General features: G+C 61.6%; 1 protein-coding gene across 10 annotated transcripts in view; it reads left to right on the top strand.

Annotated features, from left to right (window-relative positions):
• Positions 1-20,082, top strand: part of DCTN1 (dynactin subunit 1) — a 68,937-nt gene that overhangs the window by 32,057 nt on the left and 16,798 nt on the right. For 4 of the 10 annotated variants that reach the window (XM_083832797.1, XM_083832795.1, XM_083832794.1 and 1 more), the window contains 3 exons: positions 11,338-11,358; positions 14,653-14,841; positions 17,920-18,117. In XM_083832797.1, coding sequence (XP_083688923.1) covers positions 11,338-11,358; positions 14,653-14,841; positions 17,920-18,117 — 408 coding nt within the window. Of the gene's footprint in view, positions 1-7,064; positions 7,189-11,337; positions 11,359-14,652; positions 14,842-17,919; positions 18,118-20,082 lie in introns of those variants that run through there. The other 6 variants (XM_083832800.1, XM_083832799.1, XM_083832798.1 and 3 more) reach the window with 3 other exon arrangements.

Here is a 20,082-nt window from a genome sequence, read left to right as displayed (position 1 = left end):
TCTCCTGGGGAAAGCCCCTGGGGGTTCCAGCACAGCCCGGGGTCCTGCCGCTGCAGCTGCCCTGGGCTTGGCAGCAGGAATCTGGAGGCCCCTTCGGCTGCGTGGCACTAACGCAGCTGCTGACGGGGTGCCCCAAAGATGCTGCCGCGTTCCCCCTTTCATGGCTTTACGCCGTGGGCTCTGCCACGCTTGTCTGATCGTGGGGTAGGGCGGCAGTGTCTGAACACAACACGCTTCTGCCTTCTCTGCTGGCTGAGTCCTGGCCGTCGTACATCCTACCTGCTCACGTGCAGTCTGCTTTCTGCGGCCCGGCCCCGTCACGGCCAGCGCCGCGGTGCCAGCTGCGCGGTGGTGGCTGAGCTGTGCCCCCGCTGGCAGCGGGACGAGCCACCCGCGCGTTCTGGGCTCAACGGGCAGCAACTCCTGGGTGAAACGCTCAAACAAGGTGTGCCCGGCACTGCTGCGTCTGGGCCCTGCAGAGCACCGGGCACGGAGGTCCCGGGTCAGGCGGAGCGGGGCGCAAGTTCTCGGCTGGTCCCAGGTGACGGCCGGGGCCGGTCCCGCGGGCAGGCTGCTGGTGGCGGCTGCTGCAGGCGTGGGTGGGAGCGAGCCCGTCTCTGGCGTGGGAGCGCGCTCGGTGCTGTGCCCCGTACGCCTCAGCCAGGTGCTGCTGCCGAGAACTATTTTCTGTCGTGCTGCCTAGCCGCAGCTCACCCATCCTGTACCAGCGTGATGCCCGCTTTTTGGATTGCTGTTGTTCCCACGCCGGTGGCACTCCTGTCCCCTTCATTCCAGGTGGCGTTTGGCGTGCTGGAGCTGGATTTTAAGCGTTTTGTTTTGAGCCGAGTACAACAGATCCGCAGTGGGCTTCATCTCCTGCTCTGCTGTGTGCTTGCTCTCGTTCCGCTGCCCCCCGTCCCCCCGCCTAGCGCCGCGTCAGGCCGCGGGCCCCTGGTGTTCGCAGTCACATCTCCGCTGGGGCAGCAGATGGCCGCCGCCAGCCTGGAGAGGGCGCGGGGCGCTCCGCTTCCAGATGGCTTCTTTTTAAAGAAGAGGGGCCAGCCCAAGCCCTATTAATCCTTTAAGGGGAAGAGTAATCCGATTACCTCACAAAGCGTGCCTCACATCTGAGCTGCTGGAAACGTGTCCTACAAAAGGGTCTCGGTGGGGCTGGCGCCGGCGCCTGCGCTGCCAGCACCGCTCCTGCCCGGCGGGCTGATGGCAGCGGCAGCGCCTCCGGGGTCGTTCACGGGGGCGTGCGGCGAGGCCTGTGGGGTTGCAGGGTCGGTTATTTTGCCGTTAGCAAAGGAAGGGCCAGCGCGCAGAGCTGAGCAGCGTCTGGCGCCACAAGCTGGTCATACCACGGAAAGGAGCTGAGGTTAGCACGAGCTGGGCTGGCTCCAGAACCGAGATAAGATTCAGCAATCTTGTAATCTGTGGTGGTGCCAGCAGCTCCCTGCTAATCTGCACGGCTCCCGTATAAATAACTTCTCTTGGGTATTGCTGAATGGTTTCTAAAGGGCAGCTCTGAGGCATCTAGCGTCGTTCTTTTCAGTCGTGAAGTCGCATTTTCTTATCTCCTCCTCCTGCTTACGAGGGCAGCTGAGGAAGGTGTGGCCAGCTCCGTGCTGGATGGAGAAGAAACGTGTATAGTCTGGATATGCGTTCGGAGAGGGGTTGGTTCGTTAGAGCAGCTCCTGCCCTCCCCCACTTACTGTAATATCCTTAATTCTCTTAACGTTAAATCTGTGTAAGCTTTCATGTGACTCCGTTAGCAATATATATGGCACTTTGTTCACCAAGGGGCTTACAGCCATGAATGAAGGATGCTTTTGTCTGAGAACACTTAATGTGTGTGCAGGCCTTGTGCCTGAAGGGAAACAGTTGGTTGAGACTGCGCGATGGGGGCGAGCCTCTGCCCTCTGGTCCCCCTGGGGCACCCGGCGAGGGGCTGCCCCCGAGCAGCTGCTTCGTGCCTCCCCGTAACTTAAAAGCCATCTCTGTATAAAATCAACTCCTGATCCAAAGCAAATTTTACTGTGACACGCTCAAGTTAGTGGAACTCTGTAGTTCTCCATGACCATGTGCTATTCGTGCTTTGAGAACTGCCGTTCGGAAAGCCTGGAGCTGCTGCCTGCACCCGGTGGGAGCGCTGCTGGGCAGAGGGGCTGCTGCTGGGGGCCCAGCCCGGCTCTGCAAGGTGTCCGCGTTGTTTGCTACCTGTTACTCTCCGCAGGAGCTCCACGTGAGGGTCATAGCCAGATAAGGGGACCTGAAGGCCCTGAGGCTTGGGTCCTGGGTGTGTCCTACCCCGGGAATGGTTTCTGTAGGCACTGAACCGTCTGATTTGGCAGCTCGTGGAATGGTTTGGGCCGGAAGGGACCTTTAAAGATCATCAGTTCAGCCCTTTGTGGACTAATGGGCTGACTGTGCTGACCCAGAGTAAGCTCCTTTTTGGTTGGCCCTGAAGAGTCATCATCAAAACTGAAGAGGAGGGAGGTGGCTGGCGACAGGGCAGGTGTGCCAGCCTTGTACTGGCGGGTTGGGGACGTAACTTGGCCTCCGGGTTCTTCGTTATCGGGAAGCTCGGCAGAGTGTGGACGTGGTCAGGAGGCTGATGCAGGTCCTCAAATTGTCTCTGGGGAGCAGAATCAGACCTGGCGATGAGCAGGTCCTTGCACAAGGCAGTCGCAGCAGCCCTCATCCTGCACAACAGTTTGCCAGGCGCAGGCACGGTCCCCGGCAGCGGGTCTGGCAGCTGCAAACGGGGAACGGAGCTGGGAGCGAAGACCCAAGTGCAAGCCAGGAGGGTGACTGCGGCCAGCGCAAGAGCAGAGGGCTTGAGACCAACGCACTGCACTTCAGTGCCACAAATCCGTGAGTCTGTCACTGCCTTGGATGCTCAGTAATCCATCACAGGAGAAACGGCTTGGCCCAGGAGCTGGAAAGGCAGCGCTGGGGCTGAGAGTGGCCTGCAGCTGGACCAGCACTAAAAGTGGGTGCCGAGGCACGAGGTGAAGGGGTGGCCGTCCTTCATAAGGCCCTGTCCTTACAGATCTAGCAGCTGCTGCCAGGTCACTGCTTCCCGGCACAGGCGTTCGTTTGTCTGGTGCGGGCTGCGGCCAAAGCCTCACTGCTGAGCTCAGTGTTGGAGGGACAGGCCCGGCTGGGCTCTGACCTCAGGCTGCGTCCGCAGGCGCGGGGTGCTCGGGCTGCTGCAGGCAGGCGGCGGGCGGGAGAGCCCGCGCAGCCCCTCGGGAGCGGGATGTGTGTGCGTGGAAAGCACGGCGCGACCTCAACCCTGCGGGGATGCCCGGCCAGTCCTGCAGCAGCCGTTCCCTTTGCGGGCACTTGCTGCAGGCAGCCCTTGTCCTGTGAACAGCAGAAAATCGTTAATTGCTTGAAAAGACGTAATTTTAATCCAGGCTCATGTGAAAGATATTACTACAGAAACTAGGCTAACGTGGTGCGTTAACTGTCCGGATAAATGTAAGTCTGCCCGTAGGGAGCTTTGCAGACAGGAGCCGTGCCCTGCCTGCCCGTGCAGACGGGCAGATGCCACCGGGCTGCAGCTCCCGGCCCCTCTTCCCCGGCACCTGGGGGGCCTTCGGCCCCTCGGGCACGACTGCGCTCCCCTCGACCCTGCCGGGCGCCTTTGGTCGCCTGTCATTAGGTGCAGGCAGAGACTCCTTGGCTCTTGCTGAACGTGTGCAGGTGGCTGCTGCCTGTGCCTGCAGAGACCGGGTGCGAAGTGCTGTGGTCTCATCCTCCTTCACGGCGGCGGCCTGGGCTCCTGAAGCTGCTTCTCTCGGTTAACGTGAAATCCGCTGTTTTGTCCCCGTGCGTCAGCTCCTGGGAGCTTGCGCTTCCTTTGGGCTCTTCCTTGGGCCGAGTGCTCAGCCATCTCTCGGCTCACGGGAACGCTGTCTCACTTGCTTTAGCAAATAGCCATGGGATTGGAGGCGTTTCCTTGGCCCGTCATGCGCAGGAGGTACTAGAGGTCAGCACTTCATAGCCGGGGTGGCTCTGTGCTGCAGGGGCCAGGCTTCCCTCAGTGTTTATCTTCTGTGGCTGTCTGAAGACTTTTTTTCCCTACTTTAGGAATTCTCAGCGGTTGAGGCAGCCGCGGCTAGTGGCCGGGGCTCCTTTTTACGAAGTCCCTTCTGCAGTGCTTGTGGAATGCAGTTGTCGCGTACTTGTTGCACCCTAGCGCGTTTTGCAAAACTTGCACATTTTTGCTGTGCAGCTAAAGCTGTAGGAGGGTCGTTTGTCCCTGCTCCTGGTGGAGGGGAAGCTCATCTGCGTGTGGGGTTGGCTCTCCCAGGACAGCCTGACGGCTGGCAGAGCAGTGGCTGGGCAGGAGAGCCGCAGCGCGGTGGGCGAGCTGGGCGGCTGTCGGGCTGCCGGCTTCTGCAGCAGGAGGGGACGGGAGGCCGGCGACCTGCCTCATCCTCAGCACTGCTTGGAGACCCCCACCTGCCGAGGACGGAGCCCAGCCCCGAGCCTGTGATGCTGCCCGGTGCAGGAGCGACGCTGCCTGAGGGGGAAATGCCAAGGAGGGCGCTTCCAGCCTGGCCAGATGCCCCAGAATTGTTGATGCTATTTATCTTACCGAGGAGTTCCAGCTCAACTGCCCGGGGGCTGGTGAAAGCCCACCTGTGCTCGGGGGAGATGAAGCGATGGGGAAGGAGAAGTAACTCGCATACGGACCACAGCTTGCAAGTGCTTGTCCCCGAGCTGCCAGGGTAGCTGCCCGCTCCCTCAGGACGCTCCACAGCAGCCGAGACGGAAGGACCCTCACCCTGCCCAGCTCCTCCCAGCGCGCAGGCTGAAGTCCTGGTGTGCTCGGCAGCGAGCTCAAGGACCCAGGGCTGCTCTGGCAGAAGGACACAACAACCACGAGCGTTGCACAAGGTCTGGGCTGTGAAATGTGGGCAGCTTGGCTCCTGGGACCAGGAGTTGCAGAGGGTCTGACTTCCAGGTCCTAGGTCGGGAGCGGATGCGCTGTTGAAGACAGCAGTGATCATAGCTGCTGGACGCGGAGGCGTTTGGAGCATCACGACAAAATGCCAGGCCTTGTTTCCTGCGTTAATTACCTTTCTCACTCTTCATGTGATAGCTTTATGGGATATCCACGCTTGCTCTGTAACTTAATCCAGGGGCGTAATCCTGCATCCTGCGGGAGAACCTCACGAGCTGCACCCGCGTTCTGAGTTCTGCACCGAAGCCACGTGCTGTTCGATCGGCCACTTAAGTGATAATTAAGTCTCTGGGAGGATTTCTCTGGTTTCAGAAACAAAACCAAACCAACCAGCAAAAAACCAACCAACCAAAACCCAGGGCGTGGAAGGCTTTAGAGGAGCTAAAGGCCGAGACCTGCACCCCCAGCGCCGGGGGAGCTGCTGCCCACCCCCAGCACGGAGGGGCTGGGTTTCTGCGCTGCGGTCGTTAACCAGAGCCTTGCACCTTGCGTTCTCCTTTGAGGCCTTGGACAGCGTTGCCCCGTAAGGGAGAAGAACAAAAAGAGATGGAATCTGGCCTCGGGTTAGCAGTTCCCGTGCGGGGAGTTGTCCCCTTCTCGCTGCAGGTGCGCTGCAGCAGGGGCAGCCTGCGCCATCCCTCGCGTCAGCCCCAGGGGCTCTGCGGGGATCGGGGGGTGCTGGCGCGCGGCTCGTCTCCAGCACTAACCTTGGTGGAATGAAATCCAGGCCGTCCCTTGTAGACTATTGATCGCAGCGTGTAACCTGAACGCGGCGCGCTAAGTGCTTTTAAGGTACCCCGAGGACTGGGCCGAGGCAGATGGAAGAGGAGGGGGCAGAGCAGGGCATGATTCAGCTTCTGGCCGCGCCATGTGCCGTGCCGCTGCAAGCCTCCTTTGTTGGGCTGCGGAGCGTCACGGAGCAGCGGTGCCCGAGCTATTTTGGGCTAATAGGTGGTAGCTGCAAGGTTGCCTTTTGTGCAACAAGGGCCCGACGTTTTTGTAGACTTTCAGTCTACAGGAATGTGTATTCCTGCAGCACAGCCGCAGCCCGCTTGCTGTGGCACTGCAGGACCCCAGAAGGGTGGGTGCTAGAAGGCGCTGCCGTAGAGTTTGGATGTGCTGCTTTACTGGTAAATATTGAGGAAGCTTTCAGCAAAGGCTCCGTGAGAGTTTCCAGCGCGTCGTCAACCAGGGGCACGCGGTTTCACGGGTGAGCCCGGCAGGGCAGGAGGTCGCACACGGACGGCCGCTCCTGCGCGCTGGCCTCTCGCGTGGGAGCCGAGGCTGTGACGCACGGCGTGCCTTACGGCCCCGCTGAGCTGAACGGGGCGAGCGGGGGCTGCTGGGCAGAGGGGCCGGGTGCCGCCGCCGCGTGCCCGCAGCCGGGGTCCGTCCTGCGGGAGGAAGCGGGGCTGAGGCCTGCGCTCGGTTCCGCGAACCGAGGGGGTCCCGAAGGGCCGGGTAAGGCGGCGGCACGTCTCCGTGCCTGCCCGCAGCGCTCCGCTGCGCCGACCCGGTCAGGGCCTCGGGGCCGCCCGCAGCCCCCAGCGTCCCCTCCTCGGCCTGCGGGGCGGTAACGGCCCGGTGCGGGGTGCCCGCGGCGCCGGGGGGCTCCGGGGGCCTCCTGAGGGCCCGGTGTCCGTGCGCGGGGCCGCGCTCAGCGCCCGGACCCGGCCCGCCCCGGGGGCGCGCAGGGCAGGGCACCGCGGCCCGGCCGTTGTCCCGGTCACAGCTCGGGTCGGCACACGGGGCGCAAAGGCCGTGCGGGGGGTGGGACCGGGGGGCCCCGGTGCGGGCTGCCGGCGGTGGCGGCACGGGAAACAGCCGCCGGGGGCCGCACGGGGCAGGGCCGGGAGGGGCTGCGGGCTGCGGGCCGGGCCCGTCGCCGGGAGGAGCCCGGAGCAGCGGGGGCGCCCCCGCCCTGGCGGTGCCCGGGCCCGGCGCGGGGGGGCCCCGCCCCCGACCGGGAGCTGCGGGCGGGGCCCGGTGGCGGCGGCGATGACGTCAGGGGGCGGGGCGGGGCGCGGCCATTTGCAGGCACCGCCGGGCGGGCGCCGCCGGCAGCTCCGGGCAGCTCCGCGCCGTGCCCGCTCCCTCTCTCGTCTCCTCTCTCCTGTCCTCTCCTCTCCCCTCTCTCCCCTCTCCTCTCCCCTCCCGCTCCGCCTGCCCGTTCCGCAATGATGAGGCAGGCCCCGGCCGCACGGAAGGTACAGCCGCTGTCGTGCCTCCCCCCGCCCTCCCCCGGTACCGCTCGGCGTCGGGTCCGGGGCCGGGGCCGGGGCCCGCTGCGGGCGGGGGGGCGCGGGGCGAGGCGGCGGCACCGGGCTCACGGCTTCACACCCCCCCCCCTTCCCGGTGCCGCCGGGCAGCTGCCGCCAGCCGCGTGCCGGTGTCGGCCCGACCGGCCCCGCCGCGCCGGGAGCTCGCTCCGGGCCCCGCTGCGTGCCCGCGGGGCCGGCCCCGGCAGCGCCGGCAGCCACGGAGCGAGCGCGGCGGCAGCGGGAGGGCCGCGCCGCACCGCACCGGCCGGGCGCTGCGCTCTCACCGCCGTACAGCCGGGGGCCGGCGCTCCCCCGGCACCCCCAGCACAGCTCGGACCCTCCCGGAGCCGGCTTACCGCGAAGCTCCCGCTCCGTCCGCTTCCCGGCGCGGGGTCCCGCAGAGGCTCTGGGCGCCCCCGCGGCGGGGCTCAGCCCCGCTCAGCAGAGGCCCGGCCGGCCTCCTGGCCCCTCCGCCAGCCTTGGAAGGTCTCGGCTTGGTTTGCTCTCGGTTCTCCTCTCGCAGCTTTGCCTCGAGCGACGGCTGCGGGAGGGTTCGCGCGCCAGGCGTTGCCGCTTGTTTAAACGTGCTGAAATCCCGTGCAGCGTGCCCCCGGCAGCACCGCGCGCCTTGGGACCCCCGGGAAAGCAGCCGGGATGGAGCTCGCCGGTGTCACGCTGCACGGGCGGTGACGGGGGCGACGCCAACAGGTGGGCTCTGGCCCAGCGCTCCCTGGAAGACGCTCGGCTCCTCATCGCCGGGCGATCACTGGGAAGGGAAGGGCAGTGCTTCCATGCAGCAGGAGCCGCACACTGACCTCGGCTGCCCACTGCCAGAAGCCTCCCAGGGACAACGCAGGAAATCTCTGCGGCAGGGCCTGTGGTGTAGGGAGAGCTCTGCTCCGCTGTGCCTGAACCCTGTGAGCCGCGTCCAGCAGCAGACCTCGGTGAGGCGGTACCGGCCCTGCCCGGCGCGAGGAGATAACACAGGCGTGCTCGTCCAGAGGGCAAAGCTGCGGCACGCTCGGGATGGTGCCAGCACTCGGTTCTCTGGGCTGTGACCCTCGTGCTCCGGGTGGAACCGACTGGGCAGCACCCCGGGACCTGCCATCCGCAGCCTCACGTCGCGCATGGGTGACGCCGGCTGCTGCCGTGGGCAGTTGGAGGTAGCCGGGAGTTTCGCCGGGCTGGATGCGGGGTTTATATACGAGCGAGTCTGCCTCGAGCCCCGGATGCGGCTCTTGCTCCTGAGCGTGGGGCTGCCCAGGGAGCGAAGGGTGTGTAATAGCATCATCGAGTGTTTATGCAGCAACATTACGCAGCAGAGTTCAGAACCACCAAATAAAATATTAATAGCCACGATGGGCCGGTGCAGAGCATCCTGGGATCCGGGAGGTCACAAAGTGTCCGCGTTAAGCGACGGCGTGGGGAGCCGGTTCTGGAGCCTGGCAGAAACTCGAGGGCCTGAGCCCCGCTCCTGAGCAGGGCTTCCTCGATGCTCCCGCGGTGGGAAGTGCTCTGTCGGGGGCGTCGTGCTGCCTCCCTTGCTCTCGGATGCTCTTTGCTGCGTGGGGAGCAGGCAGTGAGAGCTGGAACCTACCTGATGGTAATGGCTGGGAAGGAGGAGCCAGCATCCCAGCCCGGGCACCGCTCTGCAAGCTGCTTACAAGTGCTTTGGAGACCACAGATGGTGAATTGCTGCCTGAAAGCTGACCCCAGCTGCTCCCTGAGGAGGTGCGAGGGTCTTGCCTTTATTCCAGGTGGCCTTCGCACTCAGCCCCAGGGGCTCCCCAGCGCCTTCGGCCCCCTCCAGGCAGGGAGCACTTCTGCCTTCGCAGCGCTGGCTCGGAGGAGCGGGGCGTGCTGCGGACAGGCGGGTGGCGGGGACGGGCGCCGCAGCGGGAGCCTGGCCGCCCTCCCGAGCAGCAGACCTCTCCTCTGACCTCCCCTCAGCAAGGGGCGTTCGCCCGGCGCATCGCAGATCTGACGCTTCGGCTCTTGATAGCGGCATGGCATCGCGTGGTCTGGAGCCAAAACAACCTTCCGCGTTACGCTAGGCCGTGCTGGGAGAGGAGGCATGAGACCAGGATTGCTCTCTGCCGTTTAACGTGGCGGGCTTTTAAAGGCCATCACCAGGAGGTCTCTGCTGTTCTTCAATATCCGCTTTGCAGTGGGGAAGGTGCTCTGCTTCTGCCCGCCCACGTGGACCTGGAGCCGCCAGGCGAGGGCTGAGCGATGCGAGCGGGATCAGCGGTCGCTTGTGTGGCGTTCCTGCTGGTGCCGTGGGGTCCTGGGGGGGCTTTCAGATCTCCTAGTGTCACGCCACGTCACCTTCAGTTAGCAGGGCTTTCCACAGAAGCCCTACTCTGGAAAAGCTTGGGCTACTGCTCCGAAGTCAGCGTGGTGTTTGTCAGAGAGTCTTCAGCTTTTGCCGTTTCTGTTACGTTTTCCCAGATAGGTTTGCAAATTGGCAGATCTGGGAGATGAGCGTCTTCCCCTCTGCGCTGACGTGGGCTTGCTGTTGAGCGCAGCCTTGTAGAAAACTGGAATGGAGCAGAGCAGGGTTTAGCCTAAGCAATCCCATTGTCGATTAGCTATTTTGAAGCAGCAATCTGTCCAGTTCTAGTCTATATACAAAAGGAAGAGTAGCTGCAAGATCTCCTGGCTGGCTTTTCCAGGCCCTCCGTGGAAGGCCGAGCGTTGCTCCTGAACATCAGCGGAGCACTGGTCAGCGCGGCCGTGCTGCGGGAGGGAGCGCCGGGAGGAGCCGCGGTGCGGGGCTGCGCTGCAGCGCCCGAGCGTTTGCGAAGGGGCCGGGCGTCTCGTTCGCGTCTGCAGCCTCGGGTCCTGGCGCCTGGCTGCGCTTCTTGCTGCTCGCGGCTACTTCTCGCGCTGGGTTAGGTAACGGTGAGAGATACAAGAGAGATGAGAGGTGAAGCAGCACGTGGAAAGCTTCAAACGCTCTCCGATGCTGCTGTGCAGGCGTCGGAGCTGCTGCAGGGTGCAGGTGCCCGGTTTTGGTGGCTTCAGCGTCCCGCCGCGTGCGGGGCCGTCCGGCTCTCCCCACTGCGGGCTGGTGGCAGAGCGCTGCCGGCTGCTGCTGCGGCGGTCGCGGCGCGGCGTTTGTTAACGGGATGGTCCTGCCCGCGTGTGACTGCCCTGCAAGGCGTGCCGAGCCGCGCGGCGTGAGATCACTGCGCGGGTGACGGCTGTTCTGCTGCCGTGTTGTGCCCCAAACAGCGTGTGTTGGGGGCAGAGGGTCCTGCCTTGGAGCTTACAGGTGTGTTTGTTTCCAGAAATGAGACGAAAATATGTAGCGTTTGAGAAGAAGCTTCACGAGATGTTATGCCTACAAATCTTACGACTAAAGAGCAGCAGAGCCCGGGGGCTCTGGCATCTCTGTGGGCAGCTGGTTTGGCGATGCTCTAGGGCCTTCAGAAACAAAGGGTGGGAGGGAGGAATTTTTTTTTCTATATTTCTTTTAATAAAAAAGTCAATCTCACAGTTTTGTGACCTCTCTAGGAAAGACGGTGTGTTGAGCAAAACCCCCTTTTCGGCAGCAGAACGCCGGCGAGCCCTGAGCAGTGCTGCAGGAACGTGGCCGCGTTTCCAGGCTGACCCCAGGCAGCCCAGGTTTTGCCTGCAAAGCCGAAGCTCTTTTCGGAAGCAAACGGAGCCTCTGCCCCCAGGGCGCCTGCTGGAGTCCTGGGGCTGGCTCCTGCGTGGATCCGTGGGTTTGGGGCTGTAGCCAGCCCTGTGGTCCCGCACCGATGTTACAGGGGGAGAAGCTGGGCTGGGGCACGGTGAATTCCGGGCGGTCTGGGCCAGAAAACCTGAGCTGGCTGGGCTGGGCTGCTGCCGGGCTCTGTCTCCTTGGGGGCTCTGCTTGCAGGGTTTCACCTGGAGCTGTGCTGGGAGCGTGGGTTAATGAGCACCAACACCTGATGCCACGCACACTAATTGCAGTGATGTCTTTTGTTTCCTTTACCTGTTCTCTGCTGCATCTGCTGCTGTGCTGCTGCGGTCTGTCTCTCTGCTCCTGTCTTTCCCTGTGTGAATGTTTCTCCTCCTCTGCCTTCTACTCCTGTTGCCCTCCAGACCACCGCCCGGCGGCCCAAGGTGAGAACCAGCAGCTGCGGTCCGGGGGCGTTGAGCATCTCCGGTTTTCTGAAATACGAACTCGTTGAGTGTTGACCCCAAAGTGCGTTCGCTGTTGTCCTTCTTTGTGCAGAACCTGAAGGAGCTCACCAGACTGTGCTCCTCTAGAGTCACTGGGGACAGCCTTCTGGGGCAAGCTGTGTATTGAGAAACTTGGTGCTCTGAGCCAGAGCTCATCTAACAGAGCGGAGCTTAAAGGCAGCGAACTAATGCCAAGCCTGGCTGGCAGAGCACGCTGCTTGGTGTCCCCGTTAATGTCGTTACTTGCTTCTCGCTGACTGTTGCTAGCTCATGCGGGAGACTTTCCAGCATCTTGAGTTTATCAGCGGGAGGAGGGAGGTAAGAGCTAGCTTCTGGGACTGCACTGATTCCAGCACAGAGAATCACTCACGTTTCGAGGTCTGCCCCAGCAAGTAGGACCTGCAAAGGAGCACAGCACATGATTAGATGAGAACAAACAAGGGAGGTAAAACCTCAAAGAGCTCTTCAATAGCCAAGTTATGGTTTGTAAACGATAAGCAATTTTATCTCTTCTGTGTAGGGTACTCTGCAGGGAGGGCTTCATTTTCACTGACATGTACAAGGAGCACAAAGCAGGGCAGCAGCTGATCCACTGCGTCCCAGCGCAGCCGGGGTCCCAGCTGCCAGGTGTCTGGCTGTCCCTTGAAAAAAATGCCCATTAACGGGCATTTGGGCACTGTAGGACCAGAGCCCCACCTGAGGTAGGACCTCAAGGGTAAAAAAAAAAAGTGACAGCAGTATATGAGCAGTCTGCAAGGTTAAAACCTGTAGGTTAAAATTTCCTCTAAAGCGTCTAAAAGTGTAAAGCCCCACGTGCCTGAGACAGGGCAGGGGTTTTGCTGCGGGCCTGTGCGACACATTTACAGCGAGGCAGAGAAGTGAGCTCAAGGTAAGCAGCTTTGGTGTGCTGCTGTGGATTTCAGGCCAGCTTGCAGTCCCACCTGGGAGCTTGCCCCTTACCAGGCAAGTCCAGGAGAGCTCTCCGCTGATCCTGTGCCACTGCCCCCCTCCAGTGATGTGCTGCCTGTGCTGGGGAGGAGCAGGGAGCGGATGTGCTGCGTGACCTCCCACTCCTGTGATCCTACACCCACACCGGGCAGGAAGGTAGATGAAGCCATCCGTGCATGTTGAGATCAGAGCTGCTGCCCGTGCTGACCAGCGGGTACCCCACGGCACCGAGGGCCCCTCTCGAGCATCGCACCCTGTTCTGGTCGGGCTCACAGCCGATGGGGTCAGCAGGCAGGTCTCGTCCTGGGCCACTGGTTTCAGTGGGAACCACTGGTGAGGGTTGTGCAGTAACTGTGCTCGGGGCTCTAGGGGTGCCAGGACACGCTGCCCTGTGGTCCTCCTGGCAGCAAGCGCATCCCCGGGACCTTGCCGGGCCCCAGCCGCCAGGCTGTCAGCGGGCTCTGCACCACTAAGCCGCACCGGGTGTGTCCCCGGGCGATGCTTCTCCCTGCCCGCAGAAGCTTAAAGCTCGCTCTGTGAAGTGTTTGTAATCCCCAGAGCAGCAGGAACGAGAACTTCCTTGTTCTGAGTGTCACGTTTCTTGGAGATCCCATGAGTGGCTTGGCACCACGGGGTCTGCTCCCGGGGGCCGTGCTCAGGAGGGAAGGCTGAGCCCGCCTGTCCATGGGGCGTTTGTCAACCGCGGCTGGGCCAGGCTTGGCCAAAATGAGCAAAGAGTCTGCAGAAGACCCGGCTGCAGCAGGGCGGGTGATTGCCCTGTTCCTAGTGCTGCTTTAGCAGGCGGGAGCGGTGCTGCCCGGGCCGTGCCCATCTCAGTGCTCATCCCTTGCCAGCCTGGGTGAGCTGTGTGCCTTGTGACACTGCAGTGCACCAAAAAGCCAAGACTGAGGAGTAAAACACTCAGGAAATTAATTTACATGGTGTTAGGTGCCATGGAGACGAGTGCTTCAGCCGTGCAGCCCATGAGGGGCCGATCGGGTGAACCCCGATCCTGGGTTATGCAGCCAGCCTCGCTGCCGGCTTTCCAGCCTGCGGTTAGCAGCCCCGTAAGCGCTGGTGAAGCGGCTCTGCCGCTCTGCTTCTTCAGGTTCCACTGGGCTCTGGTGAACCCTTGGTACTCTTCATTTTGTCCGCCTGTTGCCCTAGGATCCGTTGCTTTGTGCCCACAGCCCAGTTGCAAGCAGAGGACGCAGGTTTAGGAGCCTGCTGCAGTGTCCCCATGGCGCTGCCAGCGGCATCCCCGTGCCCGAGCTGGGCGCAGCACGAGCCCCTTCCCGCGGCAGCCCCGTGTCCGCGGCCCTCTGCACAGGGTGCAGAGGGGCGAGAGCTGCCCGGCCCCCGGCTCTGTGCGCTTTTGGGTTTTGCTGTCTCATCCTCCGCAGCTGGAACCCCAAAAGCCCCGGGCACGTGTCCCGTCTGCAGACAGTGCTGAGGACCCCCCTCAGTCCCTTCGGTCTGCACGCTCACCCGATGGGCGAAGGCAGTGCCTGCGGCTGGGCTTAGCGAGAGGAACACGGCGCTCAGTCTGACTGCAGCAGCAGGGCAGATGTGGTAGCACAAGGGAATAGTTTGTAAGGCAACCGCTTATTGTCCCTGTTACTACAGGAGGGAGGAGAGGGACTGCTGCGTCCGACCTGTAGCAGGGCTCGTGTGCACAGACAAAAATCTGTGGTTTTGTTTGTTTTTTAGCTATGGTAGTGGCATAATAAACTTTTACCTTCCCTTCAGCAACTGATTATCTACGAATTTTGCTCAAGTCAGACTCTGTAGCATAAAACCCACAGAATTTATTGCTGGGAAATCTCCAGAGTGCTGTTCATCCTCAGCACAGTGCAGGTCTCGGTAAAACCAGGTCATGGATGTGCTCAGCGTAGCCAGAGGCGCTTTGCCGTCACCGTCCCCCTGTCACCGTGCCCTGCTGAGCCCCTTCTGCCATCTGGGCGAGCTGTGCCCAACCTCAGCCCTCTCCCAGGGCATCCCCCCTGCCTGCATGGGACTGCGCTGCCCGAACTCCCGCTCCGTTCCTATTGCAGCCAGTAAGTGCCCAAGGAGTGCGAGAGCCCAAAGCACCTCTGAAGTTTTATTCTGGGTTCCCTCTGTGCTGGAAATGTGGGTCTCAAGGACGGTGGTGGCAATGGACCAACACCGTGGTGAAAGGAAGGCAGGACTGAAGCGAGGTGTGAGGGGGGCAGACTGGCCGTGGAAGCCCCCTCTCCCCCGAGACACGCTCCTCTGATGCTCTCCTCTGCCCGCGTTGTTTTGCAGCCCACCCGGACCGCCAGTTCCGCAGCATCCAGCGGCACGGCCGGGCCCTCGGGCTCGGCCTCTGCCTCTGGCGGGGAGATGAGCAGCAGCGAGCCCAGCACGCCCGCTCAGACGCCGCTGGTGGCCCCCGTCATCCCGTCTCCTTCCCTCACCTCGCCCGTGGCACCGATGGTTCCCTCGCCCACCAAGGTAAGGCGCGGCGCCGGCTGCGGTCGGTGTGGGGGAGAGGAGCGGAGAAAACACCCCCGGCACTCATAGGAGGGAAATGGGCCGGCGGTGGTCCCTGTGCAGGGCTCGTGTGCCCGCCCCGTGGGGGCCTGCCAGGCTTCGTCCCGCAGGCAGCCGGGGCTGTGGGGGCAGCGGGCCCAGCGTGGCGGGGGCCGGATGCAGAGGCTGATGGCCCAGACCCGGGAAGGCGCTGGAGAAACAAAGGGTGCCGTGGCCTCGCTCGGCTCCTGGTGCGTTCTCCCTCCCGGGTCCCCGTGGGACACACGTGGTGTCAGACCACCCCCAGGGAACGCGCCGAGGGGCTGAGGCTGCGACTCGGCGGTGCGGGGGGTGCCCCTGATGTGTCCGGCACAGGGCTGGGACGCGGCCCGTGTCCTCCCACCGGCATCAGCAACCCGCAGCGGGCAGGCCGGCAGGAGGGGCGCCCTGGGTCACTGCTGCCTTCAGGTGCACAGACCCCTAGGGAGGACCCGTCTTTCTCTAGCTTGGGTCTTTCTAATAATTATATCTGCGTAGTCATTCCATTTTTGTTCTTTAAAATAGTTTTTCATTACTTCCGTCCTGCTTTGTATTAATTAGTTAAAATGAGAGCTCGTGAAAGATTTAGGGCACAAGGGTGAGGAATTAATAGCGTGAGAGGACAGAGAGCCTGCTCTGAGGTTGTGTGTCAAGGAAACGGCTGGAAGAGTCACCAGCGGGTGGGAAGGAAGGAAGGAAGGATATTGCCGTTCCCCCGAGCCCTGCCTGGCCCGGAGGGTTGTGGTACCAGGTTTACGGAAAGTCTGCAAAAACTATTTGCGTGGTAGCGCTGGTGACAGCGGCACGTCCAGGGTTGAGAAAGCAGCAGAGCAGTCTGGTCTTCCTGCGCTGTTTGACGTGTGGGATTTTTTCAAAGCCCATTCCTTAATGTCACCCAGCTTTGTGACTCTTCAGCTTCAGCCACGGGGCTGCTTTCAGCCGGGGCTCCTGCCAGGAGAGGAGGGCCGCGTCCCCTTCTGCTGCCCTTGCTCACAGCCAGGTACCGCGTGCTGGTGTCAGCATTTAGCTGGCGGTGGGAGCTGACCTGGCAAATACAGGATGAGGTTTCCCTGCCGTGGGATCGAGTGGGCAGCGGTGGGGAGCCTGGGACCGTCCCCGGTGGTGGTGGCAGTGCAGGCGGTGCCGATTGCAGGCTGCAGCCGCAGGCAGGGGGAGTGGGACTGAAACCCAGGGGCCGGGTGGGGACCGGGAGCTTTACCCAGCACTGTGCAACTTCACCTACAAAACGTAAGGACGGCGGGCCCTCAGGTGGGATCGGGGTGTTCTTTAAAGGATGCAGACGCTGAGCTTTCCTCACAGGCGCGTGGTGGCAGGGCGTGAGGTAAGCAGCAGCGGAGGAAACCCCGGCGGGTGCCGGGGAAGGGTTCTCAGGGTGAGGGTGGTCGGATGCTGGGAGGGGTCTGGGGAGGCCGCGGGGCCTCGTCCGCGGGGACAGCCAGCCCTGGCCGGACAGCCCCGAGCAGCCTGGCCTCCGCGGCGTGGCCGCGGGCCTGACCGCAGAGCCCCGCTCGTCTCCTCCAGGACAGGCCGGGCTAACTGAGGCCTTTCTCCGTCCCCAGAGCGCCTCGGCAGCCTCCCGGGTGGGCCCCGAAGGCCGGGTGGGCCCCGAAGGCCAGGTGACCGCCGCCCCGCGGCTCTGGTTTGAGGAGTGTGCATGTGGAGCTGTGTCGGCTCAGTAACGGGCGGCTGAGCTTTGCCTGGACCTAACTCGCTCTTCAGCAAAACCTGCGCGTGGCTGAATGCCCTTATGGCTTTGTGCTGCTCCAGCGATGTTTTCCCTCCCCGCAGGCAGCTCCCAGTGACAGCCCAGCCGCCTGCGCTGGAAACTCGGCGCTGACCTCGCCGCTTTTTAGGGCGGTCACTGGGCCTTCCCCAGAGAACAGGAGGCTTGTCCAGGGAGATGCCGTAGCCGGGTGGGATGCGGCCCCCGAGGGGGCAGCATTTGTGGCTTGTTGGAGACCTCGGGGCTGGGGCCCTTCCCCACGCACCAGCTTTAGTTTCAGCCACTTTGGTCACAAAACAACGCTGCGGGCTCCGGCTGTGTCCCTGTGCAGCCCTTCCCGGCCCAGCGCCGACCAGGATCAGGCAGCACCGCCTCAGGCCCTGTCTCACTCGAGGCGTAGGCGGTTTTCTGACAGCCCAAATCCGCTGGGAGCAGGAGCGGATTCAGGCTGGGAGCTGCGGGATCCCTGGGGGACCCTGGCTGCTGTGTGAGCTGCGCTGGGGCTCGCAGCACAGGCAGCTTTTGGCTTTGGTGCCTCCAGGCAGCAGCACTCCCAGCTTTAGGCCTGTGCCAGGCTTGCCCCTGTAGCCCTCGGTGGCCGAGACCCCCTTTTTTTCAGAGGTCTGCCTCGGTCTGCAGGCTGGACGCCGTGGGAGGGAGAGGGGAGCAGCTCCCACGGAGCACAGCAAGCGTGTGGCATGAGCACGGTTTGTGATGTGCCCCACCGGTGTGTCTGCACGTTTGGGTTACACGCTAATAACTAAAAGCACGGGCTGCTCTGTCTGTAACGCTGCACACGTTGCTGTGGTGGAACCTTTCTGAGAGATCTGCTCTTCGTGGAGATGTTTCCTGCGTGCCATAACTCTGCTGCGACCCTAGGGGGAGGAGGAGAGTTACCGCAGGGTGAATGTGGGCGGGTTACTGCCTCGGGTTTTATTTATCTACTTTTGTTAAACGATTCGGGCATCCTTAGTTCCCGGTGAAGTCAGTGGCAAGGTGCTCAGCATCATGTGTGAGCCAGCCTCTGTCAGTGTCAAGGGGAACACTTACCGCGAGTTCTGTGTAGAAATAATCAGCAGGTTGAATAGATAACTCCGTAGCTGCAAGTGCGGAGTGATGCGCTCTTCTAAAAGTGCCCCGGTAATGATGCCAAGCTACAGGCGGGTGACTGGGCCAGGTTCTGAGGTTTTGCTCTCAGTGGGTTAGATCAATGTCTTTGGAGGTCTCTCCAAAGAACGTTCCTGTTCCCTCTGGTAATTCTTTGCTTGACTTTGCAGGAGGAGGAAAATTTGCGTTCTCAAGTCAGGGACCTGGAGGAAAAATTGGAGACTCTGAAGATAAAAAGAAATGAAGACAAAGCAAAGCTTAAAGAGCTCGAGAAGTACAAGATCCAGCTGGAGCAGGTGCAGGAATGGAAGAGCAAAATGCAAGAGCAACAGGCTGATCTCCAGAAACGGTTAAAGGAGGCCAAAAAGGTGGGCAGCCCTGGGGAGCCACACAGCCACGATGCTGGGGCTGGCATAGGGAGGAGCGATCCCAGGGCTAATTCAATTGCTGAGAATGATTTGTTTGTTTTGGGTGGGAGTTGTGTGTTTTGTTCTGTTTTTTTAATATCCTAGTATTAAACTGTGGACTGTCCTGGCTCTTGGCCTTCTGAATACGTGCAGGGTTGCAAAATGGCCTCTGACCTCACCTATCGCTGTTCTCTCCAACGTAAATATTGATTTAGGTATTGAGCTGCCAGTGCAAATGCCAAGTGCAGTCAGACTACACTGCATGTTTAATTCACCATGTGCGCGTGGGTGCCGACTACATCTGGTGCGTCGTGGCAGTAGTGCACGCAGCTTGTCCTGGAGCTGGAGTGATAGCTTCCTTCTTTACCCACGCTAGCTGTGAGAGCAGACAGCCTTTGGGCGGACCTTGCACAGGCCTGTCAAGGTATCAGATTTTGTGCACCATGGGAATTGCTTTGCTTTCTGCTGCCTGCCTGACCCATCTGTCAGACAGCTTGAGGCAGGAATGTCTGCGCTATCCACAAATCGATTCCTCTGTCAGTCTTGTGCAGGGTAAGACAAGACAGGGTTAGGGGCGGTTTCCTTTAATAGCTGGGAATGGAGAGTGTGATGGTTGAGGAGCAGGTCGTCCATCTGACCGTGCAGCGTAGGTGTCCCCGTGTGGCAGCAGCTGCCTTTCTCCAGTTTAATCTGCTGCTGCAGCTCTGCCAGAGCTGTGGGAATGGCACCGTTAAGATTCCAAACCCACTGGTAAACTGCTGTTCCCACCTTCGAAGTCTGAAGGAGAAGCCTGGAGATCTTGGAGCTCAGTTCAGAAGCCAGTAGGCTCCAGCAGCTTTAAAAGCTTTGCCAGGTGCTGAGGTTTCCGATGCAGCTGCGGCAGCCAGCCCTGTAGGAGCGTGCCCACCGGTAACGGAGCAGGACCTGCTCATCTCCCCCGATGCCGGCTGTGCAGGCCTAAGCTTCCCTGATGTCCCAGTGCCTGGATGTCTTGACAGATTTCTTGAAACTGCCATGCTGCTTCTAATTTCCTCCATGAAGGAGTTTTTTTTGCCCTGCACTCTTGTCTTTGACTCTCTGATGTTTGTGAGGAGTCATCTTGTCCTCCCTCTTGCTTGCTCCTGTGTTATGCTGGGGGATTCCCCTCTGAGAGTGGGCCGAGTGTCCTTGCACAGTGCTCGTCGCGTACAGCAGTTCCATCCCAGCGTGGCTGTGTTATAAATACAGCAGTGACACGAGCTTTGCTTCGTTGTGCTGAGTCAATGATCAGTGCAGGTTCTATCTGGGAGCTGGGCTGAAGGAAGTTAGAGTGTCTCAGGAGCTGTTCTTGCACAGCGCTTGGATGGTCCAGTGCTCTGGAGCCTTGTGGGAGCCAAGCACGTCCTGACGGTGTCAGGGAGGGCTTAGGGCTGGGGGGGTTATCAGTGTGTATAAATACCTGGGGGGGATCTCCACCGTTCCTTTCCTTATGTGCTCTGGGTCAGTTCCTCCCTCCAGCAGGCTCCCAGTCCTGTTTGTCTGTTGTAGACTTTCAATTTGTTAAAATTCTTCTCCCTTTAGCTAAAACGCTGAATCTCGAGCTCCTGCTCTGCAGGGTAGCTTGGTGAGAGTCGCTGCCAGTGAAGGCCCCAGGGCTGGGAGCTGAGGGCCCTGGGCGCTGCTCCTTATGGAGAAGCATTTCTCCATCGGGCTCTGCTGCTGCTGTCGTGGTTCAGCAGGGGAAGGTGCTGAGCCGCTGGGATTTGCACTGTGCCCACGAGCCCTGTGCCAGCTCGTGCTGGGGTGTGGTGTCCTTACCCCCCAGGTGAGGGGTTCCTGGATCCCTCCCTTCTTCTGAAGACTTGTCTCCTTCTAACGATAGCTCTAGGCTGCCTTCTCCCAGCTGGCTTTTGTGCTGTCCTCGCCCGAGTTAGGCAATCACGGCTC

Source organism: Anser anser (assembly GCF_964211835.1).
Source record: "Anser anser genome assembly, chromosome: 4".
In the NCBI taxonomy this organism is placed as follows: domain Eukaryota; kingdom Metazoa; phylum Chordata; class Aves; order Anseriformes; family Anatidae; genus Anser; species Anser anser.
The sequence above is the reverse complement of the archived record's forward strand: the minus strand, read 5'-3'. Positions and strand labels throughout refer to the sequence as shown.